A 23,510-nucleotide genomic window follows, 5' to 3' on the forward strand; every position below is an offset into this window, starting at 1 on the left:
TTTCAGTAGCTGATAAATATTAGCTGAGTGGTGGAAGGCAGTACTACCGTATAGACTGGGTAATATGGGCACAGCTGGAGAACCTGTGCCAGCCTTTACCAGGAGTGTCTGTGTGGTTGTATAAACTCTTATCTCAAAGTGTGTGTGTGTCAGCTACTTGGGCAGGGACACAAAGCACTGGTTGGACAGAGAGGGTGCTGGAGGTTTTTGCTTGCCCAGCTAGGCTGAGATCTAGACCCTATAGCTGTGCCAGTGGGGAGTCTTACTGGGGACCTGGAGAGCAAGAGAGTGACCAGCCCCGGACTGACTGTGACCTCTGTGTGCTGTTAAGGGAAATTGCACTTTACTGTGTGTATTTGTTATCCTTTTCTCGTATATGAGATGCCCTCTCTGGTGTTAGTGGTGAGGATTGAGACTCCTTGATTTCTGGGCCAGGATACGGGCGTCACAGAGGTTATTATACTATTTTCCTTTACCTGCTTTCCCCATTCTTCTTTTCTTTTGCAGAGTTCTTTCAGGCTTCAACGATCTGGAGTTGGGTCCTCTAGCTTTGTGCATTATGGTGAAGTGGAGGGGCTAGAGTGGTCTAGGAAAGTTTAATGAGCCAAGCTTAGTACCTTCTGGCCTTAGTCCTACAAATGAAAGATATGAAACTGTCATCACAGATCTATAATTACAGTAAGGAAGCAACTAGTTTTTTATTTCAGAATTGTTGCAAGCTAACGTAGTGAATGCAGGTGCTTGTATGTGTCTTCATATTTACATATGTGCAGGTTCATCTCCATTCATGCTCATATCTACACACGTGGGGCATAAAGCAATGAATTGTGCATAACATGAGGGCTAACCTCAACACAGTATTTCTGGTTAGTTTTCCGCCGCTACTTTTAGGGATCTGCTCCATGTTCTAGGTGACATTTCCTCCAATGAAATCAGTGAGTAGAAGTATGGCAAAAGAGATACTTTGTTTCAGACTTGTTAAAACATCATAACACACAGTGTGGCAGGATACTGCATGCTCCCTTTAGGATATCCACAACTTGCAAATGAATGCGTGCCCTTCAGTAGCATTGGGTCAGTGGTATGCTGTCAGAACACAATTGTTTGACAGATGCTACTCCTTTCCTAACTGGCACAGTATTTGGTAAAAGCCTTATTGTAGCTGATAAGTAGTGGTTGGTGGCAACTGGTACTACCTTACAGTCTGGGCAGAAAGGGGCATAGCTAGTGAACCTGTGCCAGGAATGTCTGTGTGTTTGTTTATAAATCAAATCTCTCAAATTTTGTGTGTGTGTGTGTGTGTGTGTGTGTGTGTGTGTGTGTGTGTGTGCATGTGTGTGTGTGTGTGTGTGTGTGTGTGTGTGTGTGTGTGTGTGTGTGTGTGTGAGCTACTTAGGAAGGGACATGAAGCACTAGTTGAACAGAGAGGGTGGTGGAGGCTTTGGCTTGACCACTTGACTGAGATTTTAACCCTGTAGCTGTGCCAGTGGGGAGTCTTATTGGGGATCTGGAGAAAGAGGGAGAAACCAGCCCCAGACTGACTGTGATCTCCGTGTGCTCTTAAGGGAAATTGTATTTTACTGTGTGTGTACTTGGCATCTTCCCAATGTGCATGTCCCTCACTGGTGCTAGTGGTGAGGAGTGAGGCCCCTTGATTACTGGGCCAGTACAGGGGACTCACATACTCATATTGACTACATAAGTTTCTTTTCACTATTCAGTGACAGCCATAGATGACACTTTTCAGATCCTTAACAAACTGACTCTGTCTGCCAAAAGGAAATAGTTAATTTGCAGTACAAAACTGCCTTCTATTTCTAATATTCCATTTTTCTGGTTCAATATAAAATAATAATGTGGAAACTGTATATTACAAATATTTGGAAAAACAACAGTCATGACCATGTATTTTTTTAGCAGTGTTATTTTCATTATTTAATCAACTCAAGTCTATAGCTGTATCTTCATGGTATTTCCAGCATGAGAAAGATACACATCCTTGTTTACACCTAGAGTAACTGAGGTTCTTCATATTGATCACTACTGCAGTAGCCTTAGATATATGAGTTATATCCTTCCAAGGATATAACAGCTGGCCAGCTTACAAAGCGTCAGGGCACCTTCCACACATCCAAACCATCTAGTAGCTCAGTTTGAGCTAACTAAAAAACAATTATGGGTGTGAAGCCCCCCCAGCTTCACTGATGCTGATATGTATGGTCCGCTGAGGCTTTTGAGGGTTGGCAGTCGGCTTGTTCTTTTCTTTGCCGGGTAGATAAAGTCCCTTTGGGGAAAAACCTTCCATTTTTTTTTTTTTTTATTTTGTTAATGTTTCACTACTTTCCTCTTCAAAACATTATTTTAAAGCTGGGAATGTTTGTATTTAATGGAGTTTCTTGAGACTGTAACATTCTTTTAAATGGAACACTCTTTTATTTTTGTCAGTTTAAAAGTAGTGCAGACTAACTGAAAACAAATTTTCTGTGGATACATTGTGTTCATTTTTCCATTGTGGGGCTGCCATTGTGTTTTTAAGTGCATTTTGGAAAGGGTTGGATTCTAAACGTATTCTGGAAGCTGTTACTTGGTCCTCTGTACAAACATTTACAAAGAACTATAAGCTTGATTCCTTCTCTAGGTCTAGTTCAAGCTTTGCTAGGACCATTCTCCAGGAACTTCTGAACCTTTCTCCTTCCAACTCCCAATATAGATATCTATGGCAATCTACCCATATAGCTAAAGGTACTGCAGCAGTGATCAATATAAAAAAACACAGCAAAGCTGTGTAACTTGAATTTGCCATAACAGTAAATGTTCAAATGTTCACTGCTGCAGTAGACACTCCCTTGCTCTATCCTCCACGTTTTTTTTGTGTGTGTTTTTTGTGCCATTGTGTAGACATTTTTTTTTGTCATTCTTAGCACTGGCCTTTCAGGGCTCAGCCCCCCACCCCTTTATCTGCTCTCAGGAAAGCTCTGAAGGACTTTGTACCCAAATTTGTCTTTTGGTCAGCTCAGCTCAAGCGGCTTGACAGTTTTCTTGCATGGAAGGTACCCTGAAGCTTTGGAAGCTGGCCAGCTATTATATCCTTGGCAGGATAAAACCCATATAGCTAAGACTACTGTAGCAGTGATCCTTTGAATATCTACTGTTATCGTAAGTAGCTTACACAACTGTACTGTGAAGAAATTATATTTTCATCTTCTCTTCTTCGGTGCCTCATTCTTTATAACTGTGCTAGTTTACACATCTATAATATCCAGTAAGAGTCTGACAAAGATTACAAAAGTTAGACTGAAAGCAGCTGCCTTATGCCACACTCATCCTTAGGAATTCTTCATCTAAGTAGGATGGACATCGTTAGACCATTTTCTTATTACAAAGACTTTACACTTCAGTTTACCCATGAATTTTTGTGGTTAGAAAAGTAGGTTGTATATTTTAAATTCTGGGCTTATCAGTGTTTGCACAATCTTACTTCAGCTAAGTAGTCTAAGTTGCTGCAGTCCCCCTACAATAATATCACTATCTGACACTGATAATTGTTTTTAGCTGATTAGGCTAATGCAGTTAGTGGCATGTGTCTAGCTTCTCTAGTTAATTCTGTTATCTGATGTTCAACAAGAATAATGGTGTATACTGCATATAAACTTTTCCATTACTGCTGGTGGTAATGTAATTAAACTACTGACAACAGTATTCTGTTAGCCATACTGTAAAACACTGCAACTTTCATAATGCTGTGAGTTCCTATGTAGCTTACTTTATAGCACAATTCCTTCTTGTTTTAATGGAAGCAATCATTAGCGGACCGGAGTTCTGCTGTGGCGACCCCTAACCGTGAAAAGCCGAAAGACATTACTATAGGTTTTTGATTATCTACCAAAGAAACAGCATGTTGGAGATTACCAGCTAAATGGCTCTCAAATGTGTCAAACAAACCTTGTAAATAAAATACAAACTCAGGAAAAAAAGATCAGAACAAGCATTGTATGCATTTAACACCTACAATTTATTAAACAATGTTTTATGCCAAGCATGGCTGTTCACACGAAGATGACATTTTGTGCACAGTATATTCTGCAATATGATATCAGAATTTAAAAAATCTAAACAATTACTATGTTAATAAACAAAGTGTTCATTCCATTTTTCTGTGTGTTCAAAGCTAAGATGCATGTAGAAAACATAAAATACTTTAGCTGCTGAGAAGTGTTAATTCAGTACTCAGTAGGATGTACAAAATCTACAATATAATCAATCACAATTCTTCATTTTTTAAAATTCCAAGTATGTAAATTCAAAGTCTGTTTTATTGTTAAGAAAGGAAATGATCGGGGCTTAAAAAACACTAAATATATTTAATATTAATGTATTTCCTTAGTCTGACAATACGTTTGTCATCTTGCTTCTTGCACATCAGTGCAGATGATATCAGATGACACAACAGTCCATAGAAGGGCAGATTGGATTTCCTCTAATACTATAGAGTTAATTACTTTGCTTGTAGTATTCATAACTTAGGCAGAGATCTTCCATTGTGTTGAATTCAGGACTGAAAATGTGGCAACAATCGTGCTACTGTCCTGTACTATGTAATTGTTAACTCCTGTCAAAAATCAAAAACAAAATAAAGTTAACAGATCACTGTTTTCCCCAATATTATGTCATTATTAAAGACAAACATTTGTAAAGTAAATAAAAATATGAACAATAAAACCCGAATTGTATTTATGTATGACAGTATGAAAATAACATTAAGTTAAATATGAAGAATCTGTGTGAATAATATACATTACAGTTTATTTGTGTGTATAGTACATGTTACAGTTTATTTGTGTGGATAATATAAATTACAGTTTATCTGTGTGGATAATATAAGTTACAGTTTATTTGTATAAATATGAAGACTGAATCTTTTAGATTAACAATGCATAACTACTCTCATTACCTCAGCAACAAAAGTTCTTATTTAGTTTAACCATGTTGAGCTATATAAAGAATTCTCCTTCTTGTGTTCATCTTTTTAGTTTTTTTCAGTTTGTTTCAGTTTTGTTAATGGGATAGGCCTACAGATCACAAGTAAACATTCTTAAACATAAGGGTGGAACAGGGCAAGATAAATGCAATAAACAGTATATTTAAAAGAACAAGTCAGCTGACTGTATGTACCTTATGTAAGTAGAGTACAGTCTATTATTAACAGATAGTATTACAGATATTCAAGATGACGGACAGATCCTGCATAATAACTGCTATACGTCATTCACAGTGGCAGGTATTTCATCAAAACTAGTTTTAACTCTGAAGCAAGACGTGCAAAAGGTCAGACTATTAACATAAGTATGTAACTATATAGTATTTCACCCACATCAAAAAGACAACCCAAGGGTGTGAGGAGGATAAGTGTCATAAGAACAAACTGAGCTCAGCAATTCAATAAAACAATATGTATTGGCTTGACTTACAGGAAACACAAGTTCTTTTCGAATGCATCCTTCACTAAATATTAGTCATTCTGCCTTGGATGATACTCGGAAGCTTTAGGAATAGACAGGAGACGGACTTGCAATCCTGTGAAGTTGTGCTAATAAATCATTGCAGATTTAGGTCTAAATGTCTCCAAGTATTCTCTTCAGAGGAGTATTGGGACCAATAAGGAACATGACTACATTGCAGGTAGTTGGGGAGGTAATGAGGATAAATCAGCTTCCTTACAGGGCTAACTGTGATGCAATTCATGGCTGCATGAAGTGCAAATCAGAAAATGTAAATATTCACTTCATGAAGAAAGTTAAATATAGAAGTTGTAGTACAGATACAGAACAAAGAGCAAATCAGTATAGCAAAATGGAATTGCTTGGCATTTCCTTTCACTGGGTCTTAAAATGGCTTTTTTAAGTCTCAATAAAAATAATAAATATTCATTTTTAAAGTTTTTTTGAGCTACTCAAAACATTTCATTAAGCTGTTGTGCATTTCATTAAGTTGTTATGCTAATACATACTAACAGTGACATTTTCTTTGTCCATTTGTGAACTTTCAAATGAGTCCAAGCAATATTATTCATGTTGCTTTGTTTTTTAAATATCTACAGAAATACAACATTATACCTATTTTTATAATTAAGTATACAGACACCACCTTTTATACTTCCAAATGTAGTAGAAAGACATCACTTATCAATGGTTTTGTGCTGCCTGTTGTGTAAAATGTATGCTGAAGTATTCTAGCAGCTGGCAAGTAACTTTTGCAAACATTAATGAAGCTATGAGCAGACAATAGAAGAGACCCTGAAACATTACATAGTTAATTGCAGTAAACATGTACAAGTGTCAGTAAGGCTGAATAGACCGTCTGGATTTGGGATTAATGCTGTGATTTTAAATATAAAAACAAGAGAAGAATCTAACTAGGTGTTATTCCATTCCTGAATTTTGCAGCAGCTGAATCTTTGTCACCTATGAGAACCTCATATAATCAATCATATGGGCAATTTCAGGATCTACATGTAGATTTAACCAAGGCCAGAATGCCAGAGAAAAAAAAAAGCCACAAGTTTTGAAAAAAGAGCTTGACGTATTGTGTAGTGAACTGGCAGACAACTCATTTTAACAAAAGATTGGCGGGGTTTAGAACTGATTTACACTGACAGTCTTCTAAGAAGGTAAATTATCTCCAACCCTGGAGGAGTTGAATAGCTGAGTAACAAAGAATGAATAGAAGTGAACCAGTACTTTCACGGGCTTTAGCTGTATTCCATGTAGTCTTGTACTATTCCTTTTCTGGTGTCTCATGAGTTGTTTTCTGTACAGTATTTTGGATCTGAATGCTTTGAGATGTCAAGGATAGAAAAGGTTTGTTATCATGCTCAGGTTCCAGACTATGTTAGTAAAAGGAAATATGGAAGACTCCGTCTTTGGCCAATTTAATGCCTCAGAATGTTGGATAAAAGAAGAAAATTGTTTTATTTTCTTGAATAATCCCCATCAAATAGAAAGAGTCCATTAAAGCCTCATTGGGAGTTCAAACATTATTGTAATTAAATTTATTTTCTCTTACTGGGAGATGAGTGACTATACTTCATAGCTAGTTATGAGAACCAGGTCTTACATCATCCGGTCTGTGAATAGTGTTATAAGTTACCATACCCCCAGCGTTACATCAGCACACCTCACAGGGCTTGGAACACCTCAGCTGCAGACCGCACTCACTCATATTTATCTACATTTTCTCATGCTCATGCCTTTTGCCTTTTTATCTAGAGTACTTTGGGCAGAGGGGTCAAGTTTCTTATGTGAAAAAGTATCATGCAGGTGCATCTTGTGTCTGGGTCAGCAGGTATCTTTTGGGTCACTGTAATACTGAAATTCTGCATCTTCTGATCAAAAATAATCTGTATTACATGATAGGAAGGGTTTTACTGACAAATTTTAGAGTTATACAGCTTTTTTAACATTTATGTGGACGGTTTGCTCTTACAGTCAAACCCCTCATTAACAGAATTGTCATAGTGAACATGATTATCCATTTACAGTGACTTGCAAACTTGTCCCAGATAGATTCAGTTACTGGTCCTGCTGATAATGAATACTTGTGTTTACTGCCTAATGCTTTCGTTTTAAAGATAGTTTTCATTTACTGACATCCTTACCTAGACACTTTAGATTCATATAACTCTGTAATGTTACATCTTTTTAGCAAACCAAGTCTCTGGTTCCAGCACAGTATGAAATTAAAATGTCCAGATTCAAACGAAAGGCAATGAATACTTGTGGTTGCTGATCTGCAGTTTTACTAGAACTGTCTTATTGCTGTCACATGAAAAATGCTGTTTGATTTGTGTGGCTCCTTTTACTAGAATGCAGGACATACTTTTGTACTACTTCTTTTAATCAACGAAAATTACTAAAAAAAAGAAGCCTCAGATACCCTACAAATATAAATATATTAATACTGTGACTGCTCAAAATTTGGGGTAAGAAAATATTCTCTTATTCCTAGGGTGCATCTGTCTCAAAGTTAGTACTTTTGCATTTTTTTATATCACTGGCACCTTAACATTTCTGCCGTGATGTTTTGAAACTGCCATCAGTATAATTACTTGCTCCCTTTTTATGTGTGCTGTCTCTATGGATAATGGTCAGGATTTTCCGCAAATACCCAGAAATCAATCTTGCAGCTTCAGCTTGGTTTCAGAGTTTTCCAAGTTATGAAGAAATACAGACTCTTTTCTCTGTTCATACCAATAAGAGTGCTGGCATTTGGGAATACAGAGTTTATACTTTTCCTTGATTATCTGGGATTTGAGTTTTGAAACATATTTTGACACCTTCCCAGTGCTACAGGAATATGACTGTTCTTAAGAACTCCATGCAGGAGCAATCATCTTCTTATTAGTACCAGAGGTGTAACAAGACTTGTATATAATTGCTTATATATACAGTATTCTTAAAAAGTAATCTTGCAGGAATTCAACAATAGTAATACAAGAAAATATTAAGCTTATCATTTGTATTGCTAACCATATGTGTAGAAATGCTGGGTGTTAAAGAGTATATAATAAGGAAAGCAACATATTCCTGGCTGTGGGTATTACTTGCTTTAGAGTACATGATCAAATCTTCAGGTAGCGTTTACAATACATGCTCACCTTATTCCTTTGGAGTGGTAGCAATCCGGAACAAATGGCAAACAAAATGTTGTTTGAGATTTTGTCCAACCAAGTTTCAACAAAAAAGTGGTCAGCACAGGACAGAATTTAAACTAAGTAGAGAACCAGAGCTAGACATTATAGCTGTTTTCTGTAATTCTTAAAACAACTTAAAATACAGTTTTTGTACCACTGGCATATTTCTCACTAATGGGAAACATTAGTAAGTAAAAATAAATTTTGTATGATATTTTTGGCTTCCGTAGTTGACAACTACTCCCAGAGCCTCTTATCATTCACTGAGTCTACCAAACCTGACTTAGCCGGGTCTATATTCAAATCTCGAAGTCTGACAATATCAAGTACAATATTGTCGACACGAGAATACCGAAAGCGCACTACATCGAACGTTTAAATGGAAAATATCCTTAGGGGGAGATTTCTATTTACTTCAATGTAGTGCGTTCTCATAGTTGGTATATTTAAGTAGGGGGTGTGGGGGGGGGTAGCTCCCTGCCTACACATGATTTAGTTTTTTTTTTTTTTTTTGGTTTTGATGGTTTAAGACTTTGATCACTAAAGTTCGATCTTTAGGGATTAGAAGTTTTAAAGCTTCAAGATTATAATATAGACCCACTTAGTCAGCCCCAGACTAGCACCAGCCCATGTTCATGGCCAGTGAGGAGACTTTTTTGGGGTGTGTCATACTGCAGCTGAGGAGAGTTTTCTTCTAAGGACCCACCCCATGTACACACCAATAATGCCTGGCAAATACATGTAATGGGCTCTGCTGACATATCAAACACACCTCTGCATGCAGTTCAGCCATAGCCCTGCTACTCAGTATACAAAACATGGTGTGTTATCTGTGCTGCAAGCTAAAGCTAGGGGTTGTTTACTGAATGCCACAATTTTGCCCTTTTTAGTGTTAAGTTTGAGCCTACTTTTTGCACAACAGGTATTGACAAATGTAAGCTCCTGTTAGAGAACCTGTGTTACAGAAAAAACTTGATGATTATTCCTAGCTTACAACCATCTGCAAACTTTGTTAACAGAATATCGTAATTTGAATAGATGGGGATCTGAGAATCAAATACAAAATCACAGGGGTCCTAGCACAGATCCATGAAGGACCCCACTATTCACCTTCATGCTCTCAGAGGAGGCACACACTATTCTCACCTTACAAGTTCTGTGCCTAAGCCAGTTTGCTTTCCAGCTAATTATGTGTGTGTCACCTTGGATCTCATTTATCTTGTTTGTTATATTTGCATGTGGTATGTTGTTAAATGCCTTGCTGAGGTAGAGGAATGATGGATAGACAGTTTTCCCATGGTTCATGATTTGAGTCACCCCTTTGAAGAGCTTTTCCAGATTCCTTGGACACGATTTACACTTGATATAATCAAACAGCAATGAATTGAGTATGATAAAAGTTTGGATATTACAGTTAATTATGTAATTTACAATATATTCCATGGCTTTGCATATAAGATTTGCTACACTGATGGATCTGTGATTTCCATGGTGGGCAGTCCTTCCCTTTTGATGTGGCATCACAGTAAGGGCAAAGCTTGTTGCTAAGTTCAGGTTAAATAGATAAAAAGTTTGGTCTACTAATATATGAATAGTGATATTTATTAGACCACTTGGTATGTTATCAGGGGTCTGTATTAAATGAACAAAACGACAAAAGAGCGAACGCTCTATCATTGATACATAAAAGCCAAAACCACAAAACAGCGAAGTTACAAAACAATGATTTTTTTCCCAGGGCAAAAAAATCGCTGGGCCGTTCTTGAGACTTTGTCATTTCATCCACTGTGGTGTGATCTCAGAGTTGGTATATTTAAGTAGAGGGGTGTGGGGGTCTGTGCGTTTTGTCTTTGCATTTGTCTTTGCATTTTTTTTTTTTTTGAATCAGCGATTTTTTTCCTGTAACTTTGCTGTTTTGTTGTTTTCGGCATTTATCTGATGATAAAAGAGCATTTGCTCTTTTGTCATTTCATTCATTTAATATAGACTTGTTATCAGGCCCCATATGAGGTATTCTTTGTTCCAGAGATTACTTTTACTATGTATTCTTTTGTGATGGCTGGTGATCTGAGTCTCACCTGTATAAGTGGAATTGGTGTCGTTGTCACTGTGGTGAAGTTTGCATCAAATTTGTTTGCCAGTATGTTGGCAATATCCACTGCATCAGAATAGGTAATACCATTGTGAATAAGCTCTGAGCAGTGATGAATGTTATTCCTTATTTCTTTGACATAACGGAACAATGATTTGTAGATGTTCTTTGGCTTTTGTTACTAGTCTGACTTTATGGGATGCCTTAATTTTTCTAATGGACTGTTTATATTCTTAGCTAACCATTTGATGCCATACATGACACGAGGGTCTTTTCTTTTACTGTATGGTTAAGGAGTTTTTTTTTTGAATAGCTTATGCCAGTGACCATCTAGTGGATTTGTGAATTTCAGATTGGTAATTTGTTTTACATGTCTAAATAATTCCATATGCAGTTCTGTATTCCAATCCATTTGTTTTTATAAATGTAGGACTTTATTTCAATGTAACTCTATTTTCTACCAATTGTTTTTAAATCATCAAGATGACCATTTAACTCTCCAGTCCCCATCAGCCTCAGCACCATCTATCATTTCATGCCTGAGAAGCAAAGGAAGGTCACCCCCCCACTATACCAATAATAGGACAGAAAGGAGGTAAGATAAATGGGTTTAAATTGTTATTGCTTTTTCAGAGTTTGGCGCCAAAACAGGCTATTTAAACCTTTCAGATCCACCTTGTTGTTGTTCTGAGGAAGTCTGGTTATATACAGATGAAAGCGCTTAACCCATGTAGTTCGGTGGTTGTTTTGTCTTGTTTTACAATAAATTTTGTTCTTCCAGTTCGAGCCGAGGATTTGGTCAGTTTGTCTCAGCTATTACACCAGGCATTCATGGGTGTTTTTTATACAGTTGTCTGTGGTTTTACATTGGTTGTGGCTTGGCATGGATAGCAGCATCGGCAGTCCTCAGGCTTCATTGAACAAGGAGGAAATGGACAAAATTCGGTCTGATGTCTCTTTATTAAAAGAGGAAATGTTCCGCTTAACTGAACGTGTTGGTTGTACCTTGGCAGCCCTACAAACCCGCGAGGTGAGCAAAGCTAATGGTGACACGAAGGGGGAGCCGACAAGTGAGGCAAACAAGCCAATGGATGCGCAGGAGGGTTTCCTTCCTGCTGAAGGATCTAGTCATGTAGTTAAACAGTTTCATACTCTTAACCGGGTTGACTGCAGTACGCAGATTGACATACCTAATGGACAGGCGCAATATGCTGAGGACGTTAACCTGGTATCTCGTAGTAATGATTTAAACGTGAGCAATGTTTCGACGAATGATTTCACTTTTGATTTCAGTCTATTTCATGATTGGGATGATGTGGATAGACTGGGGGAACGACCTAAATGCCCAATGACCATTAAAACATATTCTGCAGCCACTAGGCTACAAACGGACAAATGTAAAGGTACTGATGTAAACTATTCAAGTCCTAATTATAATAAACCAAAAAGTAATGATCAATATAAGAAAAACAAAATGTATACAACTGATAGAGTGTTGGGTGGTAATGATATTGATTTTTTGGACCGTTTTCTCAGTGATAATTATGATTTCAATAACAATGATGCCAGCATTGATTATCATGATGCAGGACGACAAGTTAGTGGCATGAAGTCGTCAATTAAGGACATGATATACCTTTTGGGGAAGAAATTATTCACTATTAAAAGTTTAAAAATTGACAATGCCTATCTGTCAAAATGTATTGCTATGCATATTGTACCCAAAGGATTGAGGTTTTTTAAATTACCCATGGGTATTGTGTTAAACAATGAAACCATTGGTGAATTCAATCAACTATTTGATAGCTTTGGTATAGGCTATATGAAAATTATTATCAAGAAAAATGATGAAAAATTATCTGGTTTATTGCAGGAAATTGATATATTGAATAATGAAATTATTAATAATGAGGCATACGCTCAGTGGACAGATTTGTATGATAAACAGTTCAACCTTGCCAATCAAAAAGCTAAAGGGATTTTTCAAAGAAAATCCCGAAAAATTGAACGTGATTGAACGTGATGTTGAGCAGTATGCTGAGAATAGGGCATATATATGGCCCAAAGAACATCAGAGGTTTGAAAGTGATAGGAATCACAACAACTTGGACAGACAGGTAAATAAGGGTACCAATTTTCAGGGGGGCAGGTTTTATCCTGCTCCAAAAAGTGCATTCACCCCATGGAACAGGAGAATGAGGTAAACAAAGTAGGTAATGACATTAGGATATCTGAAAATTTTGGCTTAGGTGATGAAATAATTGTCGATACTTCTAACCGTTCCCTTATGGTTACTGACGAACATGGTAAAAACATTGTACACACCAGCAATGGATTCAACTATACTAACATTAACATCTCTGAGGAGTTTATTAGGTTGTTTACAAAAGGTATGAAATTTATTCCCACTGTTGGATTTAATTTGGTTGATACCATCCTGGAATTAAAATTGTACTGTAGCAGGCTAAATTTAGCTGTCCAATTTAAGGATAGCAACTTGGACGCTAATTCATTTGAACCAGGTTCACTAAAGAAGAAAAGTACTTATATTCCTTGTACACATCCTGGTGTAGCATGTTTTGAAAAAAATGGCTAGCCAGGAAGTTTACAAGTTTAATAAATTATATAAGACTGATAAATACATCCAACATAGTATCGATCAAAATTTATCTACAGGCGAACGCGCATGTTGGAAGAACTAGTTAAGAATAAAGAAGTTAGGGTTATGAAACCCGATAAAGGGGGTGGAGTTGTTTTGTTTAATAGGATGGATTATATAAATGAGATTTACAACATTTTACATCATTCAAATAACTATGAAGCTATATCATTAAATGAGGTTAATATTAGATATAAACATATTGATCTTGCCATAGAAGAATACTTGATTGACCACAGAATCACCAATGACACATATCAATTTCTGAGGGTGGAATTTCCTGTTTTAGCCACCATCATTGGTATTCCTAAAATACACAAAAATCTAAATAAACCCCCATTCAGACCAATAATCTCCGGCAGTAGGTCTAAAACATTCCCACTAGGTGTGGCCATTGATAGTTGGATAAAACCGGTATACAGCAACATCCCACATTTAATCAAGGATTCATGGATGTTCCTGGGACAGCTAACCTCCAATCTTTGGAGTAGAGACTTGGTTTTTCTAACCATCGACGTTACGGATTTATTCTCTTGTATTCCTAAAGACATTGGCTTAGATTATTTTAGTAATAGTCTCAGGAAATATTCCAATATGGAATGGGATTAAATAAATCTTATTACTGATATGATGGGACTTGTTTTGGATTATAATTGCATACATTTTGAGAGTGAATATTTCAGGCAAACCAGAGGGGTAGCGATGGGAGCATCGTGTGCCCCTATTTTCGCCAACTTAGTTATGCTTGAGTGGGAGACGGAATTTTTGTTTAAATGTGAGTATAGTAAACACATGGCTTATTATTCTAGATTCTTAGATGATTTATTTGTATTATGGAAAGGTCCCATTGATATGATAAGTGAATTTGTTGATTACATTAACAATACCACAGACTTTCTTAAATTTACATATAATTATAGTGATACCATACTTAGACACATATATAAGCCATGGTGAGTCAGGATTTACATCACGCATATATAGAAAAGAGATGTTTTCAAACGATTACTTACAATTTAGTAGTAACCATCCAACTTACATGTTCAAGAACGTTTTTAAGGGACAGTGTATTAGAGCTGCCCGTATGTCATCAACAGTTGAAATTATGAATATGGAATTGGAGTTTATTAAATCCATGTTTACTGCTAGAGGATATCCTCTTCCACTATTGTGTGATGTAGTTGAATATGTTAGAAAGGAGTGGGGTAATAAGTATATACCCCTATTGGGAAATACACTAGGTAGTCCATTGAATTGTGAGGGAATTACGAAAATTGAACGTAGTAATAGGGTATGTGTCATGATGTACACACTGGTGGTACACTTTATCAAAAACATTATTTTGGAAAATTGGAATCTAATAACTGTGGATGATGAACTAACTAAAATTCTGGATACTCACCTGAAATTTGTATATAAGACAGGACCCAGTATCAAAAAACTATTGGAATATGGGACTGACAAATATGTGACTAATAAGAATATAACTGGTACCAAAAAATGTGGTACATGCAAACAATGTCACGCCATAAATGAAGTTGTAGGCATCAGGTTGGACAATTACAATAAGACATATATTGTGAGTAAAGCAGGCAATTGTAATACTAAGTTAGTAATTTACTTAGCCAGGTGTATGATATGCTCTGCTTTTTACATCGGGTAAACGGAGAGACAGTTCAAGAAACGTATTTACGATCACTTATACAGTATTATAGTTAAGGACAATAGGAATGCCCTATATCGACACATAGCTACGAACGGTGAAGACCATCAGTTCAAATTTCTTATTATTGATCAAGTAAAAATTTCTCCAGTTGGTGGTAACATTAAGGCCTGGCTGGCTATGAAGGAGAGCAGATGGCAGATGCTCACTGATGCCACTAGATCTCTAGGTATTAATGAATACATCAGTATAAAACCCTTTTTATTGAATGCAAAGTAGCCTTTAGCCTACTGATTCGTCCATTTGGACTTATCCAATATATACACTTTAACTTCATCTCACATTTTAGTACATGGCGTATACATGTTACTATTTGAACGGAGCATTCTGCCATAGGGCTTTATGATATTTATATAGCTTTTTAAGTATATAGATTGTCATGTATACAGTTCTATATATGTTTTTATATATGTTTTGCATATATGTTTTCATATATGTTTTTTATGTATATATACACTTTCTCACAGCATCATGAAATATATCTCCTATAGGATTTCAATAGCTTTCAAAAGCTTGTATATTGTATTTGTATTTATATTTGTATTTATATTTGTATCTACAGTACCATTGAATATGGTTGTTATATGGTTGTTATACGGTTGTTACAGTATTTTTAGATATGTTTTATTTGACATACAATTTATATTTATTAAGTCATTTTACGCAGTGTATAAAAGTAGTTAAAACTTATTTAGTGTACTGTCAGTTTAAATTGTTATTGCTTTTTCAGTGTTTGGCGCCAAAACAGGCTATTTAAACCTTTCAGATCCACCATGTTGTTGTTCTGAGGAAGTCTGGTTATATACAGATGAAAGCGCTTAACCCATGTAGTTCGGTGGTTGTTTTGTCTTGTTTTACAATAAATTTTGTTCTTCCAGTTCGAGCCGAGGATTTGGTCAGTTTGTCTCAGCTATTACACCAGGCATTCGTGGGTGTTTTTTATACAGTTGCCTGTGGTTTTACACTGCATCAGAATAGGTAATACCATTGTGAATAAGCTCTGAGCAGTGATGAATGTTATTCCTTATTTCTTTGACATAATGGAACAACGATTTGTAGATGTTCTTTGGCTTTTGTTACTAATCTGACTTTATGGGATGCCTTCATTTTTCTAATGGACTGTTTATATTCTTAGCTAACCATTTGATGCCATACATGACACAAGAGTCTTTTCTTTTACTGTATGGTTAAGGAGTTTTTTGTTTTTTTTTGTATAGCTTATGCCAGTGACCATATAGTGGATTTGTGAATTTCAGATTGGTAATTTGTTTTACATGTCTAAATAATTCCATATGCAGTTCTGTATTCCAATCCATTTGTTTTTATAAATGTAGGACTTTATTTCATTGTAACTCTATTTTCTATTTTTAAATCAAGATGACCATTTAACTCTCCAGTCCCCATCAGCCTCAGCACCATCTATCATTTCATGCCTGAGAAGCAAAGGAAGGTCTCCCCCACCCCCCACTATACCAATAATAGGACAGAAAGGAGGTAAGATAAATGGGAGCTATCATCCAGAGACAGATAGACAGATGTGGTGCTAGTCAAGGTTGAAAGAGCCAATGTCTAATCATTCAAATTTACAAATTTTCTCTTCTATTAACTCATTTTTACAGCTTTAAAACAACTGAACTATGTGGCTGGGTATATTTGTCTGATAGAAAGCAACATAGGAAAAAAGGTGATGTGTTTTTAAACTTCCACAATTGTTTGTCTCTTCTTGGGGCTGCCAATGAAATACCTTTGTCCATGTACAAGTATAATTGGTTTGTTTACATATCAATTTTTTTGGTGATACTGATGTACTCACATTTAGGGACTTGGTCATAGAATTATAAGAAATTTGCTCTTTTAAAGTCTTTAAATTAATGTTTGCATCTGTTGGTTTTGAGATTTTGAAAGAGAAGGTTACTTGTTTGTGGTCAGACTTGACCCAAGAAGGGAATGCCATACAGATGCTAGGTTTATAAGGACCAGGTCAAGTACATTCTGTCCTCTACTGGGCTCCTTAACCATCTGGTACACGAAATTCTTGTTTAAATAATTTAAGATATTTTGTGTATATCCTTCATTGGTAATATAGGTTTCCCAGTTTATCATTTAATTGTTATAGTTTCCCACGATAATAGCATTTCTGCTTATGGGGGATTCATCAGGAATACTTAGGAATCTTTCTGGGGACATGGAGTAGGTCCTGTAGCATCTAATTAGCTGATAGTTGATCCTGTTTAGCATGATTTCAATTGCTATGAGTTTTGCTTGTGGGTCTGTAAGTATTTTTATGGAGGTAATGTGGTCCCTAACAAATATGGATACATTGCCACTGGTGCCACCAGCCCTAATTAAGTTGTAAATACAAAACCCAGGAAATGAGGGAGTGCTTGCTGGGTTCTTCAATGAGGTTTCTGTGACCACACAAACACATATATACATACACATGCAGATGTGAATCAAAAGGAGGACCTCAACATCTGACAGTTCGTTGTTTAGACGTCTAGCATTAAGTAGAGGCTCCCCTCTTTGATATTGTTTAATATTTAGTTTAGTTTGGAATTTAGGCTGGGATGTCCATTAGCTTGACCCTACATAAAAAGGCACAATGGGGAGAGAAAAGCTTTTTCCAGTATGATGAAGCCTTGGAATGAGAGATATAAACCATACTTGATAAAGTAAGTACAGTTGTCAAGCATCACTTCCCAAGTTGAGTCATACTAGATCCCTCTCGAATAACATTGGCTGTTTAGCTAATTGTTAAACCCAGTCATACTTTCTTTATACTTTCCTTTAATTTTTGGGGATCTGGGGTCTTTTCTGTATCGGAGATATGCATGGAGAGCATTGTCAAGTGCCTCTGCATATCCCTCAGGGATCTGTGCACCAGGACATTTACTCCAACATGGACCACCACTAAGTCATAATCATATTCGTCAGGTTTAAGGGTAACCAGGGTCCCTGAAATGTTGGCAATCTTGGCTCCTGAAAGGCAGACCCCTGTCACCTTGCTCTTGCCATTTTCATCAGTGCAGAATCAGTGGGCTTAGCTATGGTGCCACCAATAACTAATACCATTCTGTTTATGGTTATAGCTTGCTTTGGTCTGCTGAATTTGGGATATTCTGTTTCCTGGTGACTTAATGTGATGTTTATGTCAAATGGTGTTGTCTTGGTTTATGCTGGGCTCTGCTCTTAAAGGGTTGCTAAGGCTTGGGTAAGGAATTAGCAACTGCCTTAGCATAGGATACTTTAAAATGAGTATGTATGGGGTATGGTGGAGGTGATTGACTCTCACATGATGTGTTTGGTTGTTTGAGTGAGGTATCCAATTTAGCCAGGTACTTGTATCTATCACAAATAAAGAGTGTCAAACTAACTAATAGATTATTGCCTGCCAGCATCCATCTGCTTGGGGTTTGTGTACCCTTTTAGCTTGTCTCCAGTCCTTCACTGCACAGTGACTCTAGAATCATTTGGCAAACAAGATATTTAACATTCACATGGCCATAAGTGGCAAAGTATATTGATGGCAGCATGGCCTAATATATTGACATCCATCTGGTTGATTAATGTCTGTGAAGACGGAACTTGTAAATTAGGACTGAAATAAAGTATTAGCCAAACAAGAAAAGTTTTCAACATGGTACAACCAGCTGCAGAAAACTAGTTATAGGGTTGATACAACTCAGAAAGCTCAAAAGATATTTCACATCTTCAGACAGAAGCACCAGAGCTGTGGTCATTCAGGAGATGATAACATTATAAGTTTTGCTTTTAAAAGCAAAGGCTTCTCACGTGACTCTTGTTTGAGAACTGGTTAGCTTAACAACTAAACATTTAATCAATTTTACCTACCAAAACACTTCTCTGTTCCTGATAACTGGACTACGGGTCAAACTTTAGTGTTACATTTGAGCGTGTCAGTTTTAGGAAATATGTTTCAATATAGAAATAAACTTCATTTGAACAGTATGTTATAATAAGCAGACAAAACAGTGACCTGGGCCTGATTATTGGACTGGGCCCTAGAGGCATCAGAATGGAAGAATATGGTTAAATAGTTTTATTTGTCTGTCTTAACTTTGGTGAATGAAGGATGTAAATATTATTTATTATTATTTATTTATTGACATTTGTTAACTGGGAAAGTCCACTGGGCCAATGACCCATTTTAGTGGAGGCCCGGGGAGAAAAGCTCCATACAAGCTTAGACATTTTTACATAACATCAACTTAACTTTGAAAGTCAAGAAAGTTTTTACACAATACAAATTGAAGTAGATATACAACACAAATAAATACTTAGAGGTGTACAATACAAGAAAAATAAACGCAGTATTTTAGATTTTTAGTGATTCTGTTTGTACATTCTCATAAGTAAGAATACTGTTTAATCAATTCTTTTTATTCAGCCACAGAAATAAAGAAAGCAAGAGAGATTGGATACGAAGACAGATTGTGTAAATTGCAACTGTATTAAGTTAGTAAAAGTATTTGAAGTGTATAGTGGCCAAAACATTTAAGGTGGTTTCATTATATGACTACAAGAACAGACAAGGTTATTGAGATAGTGCTCTTTCAGTGCAAATTTAAATGTTTTTAAAGAGTCTAGTTGAGTAAGAGAGAGAGGGAGCGCATTCCAAAGCTTGGCAATGGCATGGGAATAGAGACATTGTCCAGCTCTTTTGTTGGGTTTAGTTATGATTAAGAGTTGTTTGTTAGAGGACTTAAGGTGCCGAATAGGGGTGTGTGTTTGTATTATAGTTTGAAGGGATGGGCAGAAGCTTGGATTATTTAGTAGTTTGTGGGTGAGAGTAAGTTGGGAGTAATGTAGGTAATGAGAGAACTCAAACCAGTTTATAGATTTAATGGCCAGGCAATGATGTGTGTGAGATGGCATGTTGGAGACAAACTTGGCAATTTTATAGTAGCGTGACTACAGTTTGTTCAGGGGAGATGTGTGTAGGTTAGTGAAAATGGGGCAACCTTAGAGGAGGGAGGGTAGAAGTAGACTATTAGCTAGTTTCAATTTGATAGACTTGTCCAAATAGAGTTTATGCCTATAGAGTTTGCCAAGCTTAAAATGGGTCTTTTTGATTGAGTTGAATATATGATTCTCAAAGGATAGTTTGTCATCAATTGTGGTACCAAGTAGTTTGGCTGTTTTTACAATTTCAATTTCCATATTGTTTTGATATATATAATAATATACAGGGTTTCCTAGGGTTCTAGTGAAACTCTGGGGCTACCCGCTATGTTTCTTGTCTCTAGACTGAGTACTCTAATTAGGATGGTAGGGCACTTACCTCTTGCATACAAAGGGCCCTGTGCCCCGAAAAAAAAAATGTGTCACTGCATGATGTGTCCCCTTTGGGAGACAGGTAAACCCCCATGCATTAGCTTTTCAGCCTGTGCGTGATGGTTCCTGTTATCATACCTCCTTTCTGTCCTGTTAGTGGTATAGTGAGAGAGAGAGGAGAGAGAGCCTCTAAGGCTTTACAAGCATATTATGAAACAATAGTTGAAACTGAGGTTGGGGGGGACTGATGATTTAAATTACCAGTCTGAAAAGGACAAATCAAGTTGCGTTTTGCCCATAGTAATGTAATGGGGTCAACAATAGCAGATAAAGCCTGATGAGACACAAACAGAAAAAATGCATCATACAAAAAACAAACAAGTTGCCACCTGCTAGCAGCATTGCTTTTGTTTACAACAATGAAAGTAAACCAAACTGCAAACTTGTAAATGAATCATTCTAGACAGACTACTGATACTGTAAAGAAAAATCCAAATGTTTTCAACACAGTGACATGTATCCCAAAACAAAGCTTTGTTTGTGAGAAAATTGCAGTCTGTAAAATGTTTTCTAAAAACAATTTGGAGAAACCACTGACATGGTGTCCCCAAGCCATTAATACTAAACAATTACTGTACAGTAGGGGCATTCATGGTTGAAAGATCCAGTGTCTAATAATTCAGTCTTAATCTTTCTCTAATATTAGTTTAATTATCGTTCAGCCTCAGATCACGTGAACAGGGTGTTTATGACACTGCAGTGGTTAACATATGAGCAGCCTCCTTTGACTTGCAGCCACTGGTGATCTTTGGGAACTTTACTAAAAGCTGCTTCAATTCCATTGTAAGACAGCATGTATAATGATTTAGGAAAGTGTCAGATAGTGTTATTGAGCTTTCTGTAACTTAAGTGTACTGTATGTTATGATCCCATTGCTTAGGTTTATTAATAAATGACTGCAACACACCTGTACAATTTGTGGATCTATGATGTAATTAATGTAAAATCATGCATAAATTGGTGACAAGCAGCAGTGCACATTGTTGTAAAATATGCCTTTAAACTCATATAATATGGTGCTTTAAAACAGCTGGAATATGTGGCTAGAGTATAGTAGCCTGATAGGAAGTAACATATGAAAATAAAGGATTTGTCTTGAAATATTTCAGTGCTAAAGCATTACAAATAATAGGATCATAGGAATCATAGGAAGTTACTAGGCTAATGGCCCTATGACCCTTTCAATCCTAGCCAAGTTCTACCATTATTTCCATGATAGACACCTAATGCCATGTCCAAGAGGGATACAGGTAGAACCCCTCGGGGTGAATTTACAGTTACCCATCCAATCGTCCAGACTGAGTTTGAAAAGGGCCAATGAATGCTCTGTTTGACAAGAAGTGGAAGTCTGTTTCAAACATATGGTGACCTCTTAGGAGACAGATCTGTCCCTCCAGCAGGTTCTATTAATGTCACATACCAGGTTAAGGCCTTTAGATCGAGTAACTCATGTACCATTTGACTTGCAGATATGCAGCATTTCCAATAAGCCTTATATGCAAAACAGAGATTACCTCTGAGTAGCCTGTATGAAACAGAATAAAGTGACAGTGATTTCAGATGATCCACATAGGAGAGATACTGAAGACCTTGAACTTTCCTTTGTAGTTTCTCCAATTGCTGCAGGTGCCTGGGAAGATACATACCAAAAGGGGCATTGTACTCAAGTACTGGCCTGATGAGGGAAGAATACAGGAAGGTTATAAATTCTTGTCTGTTTGTTTTTTTTAGAGACAATGCCCTTATTTATGAGATGAGCAATATAGAATGCCCTTCTTACCACTGTGTAGACATGGTGATCAAAGGTAAGACTGCTGTCAACCTGTGTGCCCAGGTCTCTCACCACTGAGTGCATACTTAGGGTGTTGCTATTGATGTGGTAGTTAGCAGGAACATCGCTTTTACTGAAGCGGATGATAATACATTTTTTTGCATTGTGTTTAAGGCCATGACTTTGGCACCAATCATTTGTTTGTGTAAGACCCTCTTGTAGGATGTTGACATCATTTTGAGATTCTATGACTGCTCCCAGTTTGCAGTCATCAGCAAACTTTGTCAGCCATAGACATTTAGTTTTTGCTTGTATTTCAGAGAAATAGATTCCAAATAAAAGAGGTCTCAGGACCGATCCCTGTGGAGCACTGTTGGTTACAGGTCTGCTGTTGGAGGTGGATTCCCCTATTTTGACTATATGAGTTGTATCAGTGAGACAGTTAATGACCCATTAAATGATATAAGGGTTGATGCCTAGCTGGGTGAGTTTGTCAATGATGGCTGAGTGGGACATAGTGTCAAAGGGCTTGGCTAAGTCTAGGTAGGCTGTATGCATAGATTTCCCCTCATCCAGGGCCTTGATGACTGTCTCCAAGAAGTCCACCTGGTTTAGCAGGCATGATATCCCTTTGACAAAACCAAACTGAGTAGGGTCAAGTGTTTAGAGATTACCTATATCTTTGTTGATAAGGTTGATGATGATTCGCTCCATGGCCTTGCAGATAAGGCTAGTCAGGGTAATAGGTCTATAGTTTCTGGGGTAAGTGAAAGCACCACCTTTGTGCAAGGGAAGAACCATGGCCATTTTCCATTCAGCTGGGATGAAGCCGGTGCTTAGACTATGATTGTAAAGAGTACCTAATGGTGTTGCTAATTCTTCTTGGAGCCCATGTAGGATGTAGCCTGGAATGTTATCAGGTCCTATAGATGCTGTGTTTTTGGCCTTAGAGAGTGCGTTTATGACCTGCTCTTTAGAGATACAGGCTAGGGGACAGATGGTTGATTGTTATGGAGTACATGTGGCAGGGACAGGGGAGTGAATTTTTCACAGAACTTGTCATCCCAGAGGTTAGCTATATCCACAGGCTCAGTGTATGTGCTATCATTAACTACCAGTTTGGCACAAACCTTGCTTTTCCTTTTAGGTTACAGATGTAACTAAAGATAGCCTTATGGTTGTCCTTAGTTGAGGAAGCTCATTTGGATTCATAGTGTGCTT

General features: G+C 37.0%; 1 protein-coding gene across 1 annotated transcript in view; it reads right to left on the reverse strand.

Moving 5' to 3' along the window:
* Nucleotides 1-3,993: 3,993 nt before the first annotated feature.
* The window catches only part of LOC122811875 (transcobalamin-1-like), a 257,780-nt gene continuing 238,263 nt past the window's right edge, over nt 3,994-23,510 (reverse strand). The window contains exon 9 of the mRNA XM_044084010.1: nt 3,994-4,609. Within this exon, the coding sequence (XP_043939945.1) occupies nt 4,521-4,609 (89 nt within the window). The 3' untranslated portion in view covers nt 3,994-4,520. The remainder of the gene's footprint in view (nt 4,610-23,510) is intronic.

This window comes from Protopterus annectens, chromosome 9.part0 (genome assembly GCF_019279795.1).
Source record: "Protopterus annectens isolate FY-2018-M chromosome 9.part0, PAN1.0, whole genome shotgun sequence".
In the NCBI taxonomy this organism is placed as follows: Eukaryota; Metazoa; Chordata; order Ceratodontiformes; family Protopteridae; genus Protopterus; species Protopterus annectens.